This window comes from Rhinopithecus bieti, unplaced genomic scaffold, assembly GCF_001698545.2.
Source record: "Rhinopithecus bieti isolate Rb0 unplaced genomic scaffold, ASM169854v2 scaffold_13857, whole genome shotgun sequence".
NCBI lineage: Eukaryota > Metazoa > Chordata > Mammalia > Primates > Cercopithecidae > Rhinopithecus > Rhinopithecus bieti.
This window is the reverse complement of record NW_016807741.1, coordinates 1278428-1284427: the sequence shown is the minus strand read 5'-3', so window position 1 is coordinate 1284427 and position 6000 is coordinate 1278428. Positions and strand designations below refer to the sequence as shown.

At 48.3% G+C, this 6000-nt stretch overlaps 1 protein-coding gene across 3 annotated transcripts in view; it reads right to left on the bottom strand.

Annotated features, from left to right (window-relative positions):
- Positions 1–259: 259 nt before the first annotated feature.
- PINX1 (PIN2 (TERF1) interacting telomerase inhibitor 1) overlaps positions 260–6000 on the bottom strand; it is a 75929-nt gene continuing 70188 nt past the window's right edge. For all 3 annotated transcript variants that reach the window (XM_017883688.1, XM_017883689.1, XM_017883690.1), the window contains exon 7: positions 260–1194. In XM_017883688.1, coding sequence (XP_017739177.1) covers positions 682–1194 — 513 coding nt within the window. In that variant the 3' untranslated portion in view covers positions 260–681. The remainder of the gene's footprint in view (positions 1195–6000) is intronic.

The window sequence follows — 6000 nt, the reverse complement described above, 5'->3', positions numbered from 1 at the left end:
GGCAAGAGTCCTCCTGTGAGAGCTGAGGGAGGACACTGGCCCTGAGTCTGTCCACTGCTGAAGCTTGGCAGAGGCTGGGGGAAGACCTCAGAACAGTCGGCTGCCACTGCTTAGTGGAGGGGAGGGCGGTAAAACGTTTCCCCATCAAACCAAAACACAACAAAAAACCTCTCTGATTTGGGAATGTAATCATATAATTTCCACTTGGCAAAAATGTTGGTTGGCTATAGAACAAAAAGAACAATCTGAATCCAAGCTATTGCCTCTTAATCCTTTAATTAGGCTGAGTCTTTCAGAAGAAAGCACCATTCATTTTTACTGAAGGGAACCAAGAGCAGAGATAGTGACACACACAGACACGCGCATGCACACACGTGTGCACACATACATGAATGCATGTATTTGTAATGATTATAATTAAACACTCTTGCTGAAGGGCTCAGAGTTTACAAGAAAATTTATTTGTGTCTGAGAGCCGCCATTTAGAACATTAAAAAGGCCCTCCTGGGAACGTAACTTGAGGGAGATGTGGTGAGAGGGCGGGACTCAGCAGCCCACAGGCATGTCACAAGATGTGCCCAGATGCTCTGGGGTGAACTCTGCTCTGACTTCAGGCCAGAGGTGTCTGCCCCGGCAGTGCCCTAACAGCTGAGTGGTCGGAAGGCTCCAGCTGGGGAGGATTCATTTGGAATCTTTCTTCTTCTTCTTCTTCACTGGTGTTTCTTTTGGCGTAGCGTCCTCTGCTAACTCTACTGGCTTTTGCGGCTTTTTCTTCCCTCTTCTCTTTTTGGGCTTCAGGGTGAAGTCCCCGCCCTCAGGTGGCTGCGCATGGTCCCCTGCATCCGGAGCAGAGGCCTCAGAACTCTGGTCCCAGCAGGGGCCTCTGAGCTGCTCTCCCGCTGGCCCGCTCTTCTTGGCCACTCGCTCCTGGGCCTTGGGCCTCTTGCGCTTTCCCTCCATGTGCCTCTTGGCCTTAGGCTGGGGGTAACTCTCCACATCTTCACCCGTGGCCTCTTTGTTTCTTTTCTTCCCCCTTTTGCGTTCCACCTGCGTCTCAGAAGTGTCAGACCCTGGAACTGGGACCTGGGGCTTGTTTTTCAGTGCTGCCATCCGCTTGGCAAAGTACTCCTGGATGGTGAAGGCACTGGTTGTCGTGGTTTCGTTCTCATCTGGAGTGGAGGGACTGGCATCACCCTATAGTGCGCAGAAGAGTTAAAAGGCAGGTAAGCATCAACTGTTCATCCCTCACTGCACCCAGGAGGCACTCACACCCGGCACTCACACCCGGCACTCACACCCGGCACCCACACCCGGCACCCACACGCGGCACCCACACCCGGCACCCACACCCGGCACCCACACCCGGCACCCACACCCGGCACCCACACCCGGCACCCACACCCGGCACCCACACCCGGCACCCACACCCGGCACCCACACCCGGCACCCACACCCGGCACCCACACCCGGCACTCACACCCGGCACTCACACCCGGCACTTAGGAGACAAGGCTGAGTGCCAGGCTTCTTTCGGCCTCTCTCCCTTCTGGTCGGCCTGAACTGCAGGCCTGGAGCAAAACAGCCACACACTCTGGCTAGGTACTAGGTGGGGTGGTAGATGACAGGCAGAAGTTAATGTCAGAAGGGAGCTGGCAAGCCGCCTCGATGGAATTCTGAGTAAACATCTCCCTAGAAACAAGTGTTGTGGTGACTAAGCTCCCAGAATCTCATATCAGAAACAGGGACACTGGCGTTCCAGAGCTTCATGATTTTGTTAGACAACGATTTCACCTTCATTATGAATTACACGGGCCTCTGTGTTGATCTAGAAACTTAAGACACCACCTAGATAGGTTAACCTTCCATGAGGACAGGAGCCGCATTCCACCCTGGAACCTGGCTTGCCGGGGGCACCCTTTCTCACCCAAAGGCGGAGTGTGGCCGCTCTGGCAGCTGCTCCTGAATGGAGTGCAGAGTGGAGACTCCGCGTGTCTCAGCCTCCGCCCTGAAACAGCGGGCCAGCTTAGGGGCTTCTTTCCCTCAGCTGGGGTGGGGAGGAAGGAAATGCCCCTCCTTCCCTAACAAAAACTAGATACTCAGGACTGTATTCGGGCTATTCTTAAATTTGAGGAGTTACTCACACATAACAGCTGAGATGAGGATTTTAATTTTAAATGAGTATATTGCATTGTCAGATAATATCTGCTATAAGAAAAAATGTGAAAAAAGTATATATCTAAAAGTACATTTTGCTGTAAAGCTTGAGAAGTGGGAGAAAATTCCTAAGGGGAGAGGCTGGGATAAAGAATGAAATGCTGGAATCACCATTTGGGTTGAGGCTGGCAGTAAGGTGAGGAGGCGTGCCTGTGGGGCAGGAAGTGCCTTCGGGTTGAAGACTACAAGGAATATGCTCGGAGTCAAATCAATGTCTGCAGCAACTCTGCCCACAGAGACTCTGGAAATAAGTCATTAAGCTAGCATGCTAAACTTAGGTTTTCATAGTCGCCTGGCTTCTTCCTTCATACTCATTTACCTCACAAGAAGAGGCTGGGTATTCCATGCTTTCATGGTGGGAGGGTGGGAAAGGGCTCCTGAATAAAGCAATCTCTAAATCAGGATTCTACTATGATCCTAAGCTTGGCTGGCAAGGTTCTGCGTCTGCAGGTAACTGAATTACAAACCACCTATAAACAGACCCTGTATTGTCTTGACAGAGTGGTCCTCAAAAACCAGCTTAGTGGAATCCAAGATAATGTCCCATTTGCAGTTCCAGCAGAATCAATATTATTATATATGAACGGACAACTAGGGCTTGAGTGGCAAGTGCCTCAGAGAGCTTTCACAAAAGGGTACATAAAAAAATCATGTGGTCAATTTTGGAATTTCAAAACAGGCAGAACATGAGGAATAAATCAACTGAGTTTTGGGAAGAAGTTTTAATTTTATCCATTACTATTCAATTTGTGCTGGAATTCCATGTGGTGATTTTGAGAAAAATAAAAAATATCTGCTCCCAGGAGATTTGTCTTTTTGTTCTTCAAATGTCGAAAAAGAGCTGAAATGCTGCACAGCCGAATGAAGGATCTTCTCAAGGCTCTCCTGGTGCGAGCCAATCCCAGGCTTATGAACGAGAGAGATCCTGCCACCCAGATGGGCACCTCACAGCCACATGGAGACAGAGACAGGCTCGGTGACCAGCCACCCTCACAGCCACATGGGGACAGGCTCGGTGATCAGGCACCCTCAGAGTCACATGGGGACAGGCTCGGTGACCAGCCACCCTCACAGCCACACGGGGACAGACTCGGTGACCAGCCACCCTCACAGCCACACAGAGACAGGCTCGGTGACCACGGCGGGCTCGTTTATGCAACAGAAATCTCACTGACAGTTTTGCAGCACTACAGGCGCCTGCAGTCTGTGGGCCCTCTTTTGGAATGTATTTGTGAGGCTGGAACTCACATCTGAGTCAAATCCTATGACTCCTTACCTTGCTTATCTATTTATTACCTTGTGAATTCCTGATTTTAACCACAGGAGCTAAGTGCTGGTATTAATCACATTTTTTATTATCAGGAAGTACAAAACCATCTTTGAGTCACTTGTTGAATTCAGTGTGTCTTCCTAATCCCAGAAAGTAAGTAGGCTCATAATCAATTCCTGGGATGTAAGTTTAATAGGCACAGCCACTGCACAGGCTTGGCAGGGCATGGAGACAGGCTAGAGAGGGGCTAGCACCCGAGTCCTACTTCTTCCCAGCAAAGTGCTGGCCACATAATGACCGGCTAGAGAGAGCTGCTTAATGCGGGGGTAGCCACCCTCCCACACCACAGAAATGTGCCTATTGTACAAGGCCATGGACTCAAAGGAAAAATACACTGAAAATCTGACTCCTGCAGGAGCAATGGCCAGGACTCATCTTTTTATACACCAAAGTCAGAAACTCAGTTTCACTGCAGAGATTCTAATCCTGCTTCTGCATTCTTGACCATGGCATCACATAAAAATATATACATATTTTCAAGAAAACTAATGCTTTTGTATCTGGTCTCTATCAAAGTAAACAAGTATTGAGAAAAACAAGTCACTTTAAAGTATTTTGAAGTGACAATAACTTGCATTTTCCCACATTTCCATTAAACACACAATACAACCTCAAAAAATAAAATCTGTAATATTTAAATGTGACGTTCACCGCTTCATAAACGTTGAGAATGTCTGTTTGCTAACTGTGTTCCAAAAACTAATGAAACAAATTTAAGAGTAACTTGAAAACTTCTGGTTCTATATAAAATACTACCAAGAAATATGGTTAATCATCTTGCCAAATGTGATTTAAGCTCATGGATTCAGGAAACGTCGCTCTCTTTTGAATTCCAATGCCTGCTGTTCAACTAAAGGAGGTTTTGTCACTAATGGCAAAACCGTGAGCACTTTTGCACCAACCTAATAAAACAAGCAGGACTAGCCTTGCCCGTTCGCAGCAAGCCTCACGGTCCCCTCCCTTCCTTCAGCGCTAATGAGTGCATCGCATGTGTCAAAAACATTTGTGACTTTCCCAAATGGTAAGTGGGCCTTAATTTCTACCCAATCAATAAGCACTTGTGGGTTTGAACTGAGATGACTCCGGAGCATCTGCTCCCCAGTTCACAGAGCCCTGAGAGTTTAAAGCCAGGCCCACGGGAGCACCTTGCTCACTCACGTGAGGAAGCTTCACCCAAAGTGATCAGGCCCGGGGGTCCTGAGGAAGGCAGCTATCACCACTGTGCCAGGCACTTGACATCAAGTGGCATCTCAGCCATCTCTTGCGGCAACCTGAAGAGAGGCGCCCTCTCATGACACAGGCAGAGTGAGACTCCTAGCGCTTAATCCGCAGAAGGTCTCACAGCTGGAACACGGCAGGAGAGAAACAGCCCCAAGGCTGCCGGAAGCAAAGCACTTGCTCCCTCTACCACAGGACCCTGACTCCTAGCTCCCACCTCCTGGGCTGCCTTGTCACCTTTCCTCTCTCTTCAGAAGCCACCACCAAAACTAAAGCATGTATCAAGTGACCACATAATCCAGAGACTGAGGTCCACACTCACCTAAGTTGACTGATGCAGAAAAAATATCCACAGAAATAGTACTTTCAAAAGAGAAAAAAAAAACTACATCATCTTAGTTTGCAATTCATATAAATAAAAAACAGCCTGAAGCCAGGCTTAAGGGTTTTATAATTTATCAAACTAGCATGTACAGTCACTTGAAAAAGTGTGACTGTTTCAAAGCAGAGAGTAAAACCCAAGTCCAAACCTTCCACCCAGGCAAGAAGCCCTCTCGAGCAGATGCTGGACAGCTTCCACCTGGGCACTGCCAATATGGAAAGGTGGCTGCTCTGGTTCTCTGACTCAGTTTTCTCATCAGCAACAGGTCGATTCAGGTGGTTCCTGGGCATACACCGTGTGTCATGATTAGAGCTGGAGAATCTTAACACCATCTCTGGCAAGTCCAAATTACCACTGAGGAAAAAATAAAGTGGGTACAAAGGCAAGCTGACCCTGCAGAGTCCCTGCAGGTATCAATTACAATACACCACAGTCCTCTCTGGTCCCTGAAAGTTGCCTGAAGCTACACATATCAACTCTTCTCAGAGGTCTACAGAATTACAGTCTGTCTGCTTCTTTTAGGATCCTCTATCTGGAGACTGTGCAGCTCCATGAGTATCTGCGCAAGCTCCTCTGGGCTCACGGAGGACTTTGCTCTTGGGTCATTCAAATGTGTATACTGGGGTGGATTATTAATAAAACGCCCAAATAGAGAGGATTCTCCATTATTCTCAAAAGAATCTTTTGGGGCAGGGAAATGAAGCAGTCTGCACACAGGCCTTAGTGAAGTGCCTGGAGCAGATGCACCTTACTATAGAATCCCCCTACTTAGGATCAACACGCCAGTCCAGGGAATGCACTTCAAAGGCAAGTCTTTCAGCTTGCCAGCCTTGCTCACACATCACCACTGATCTTA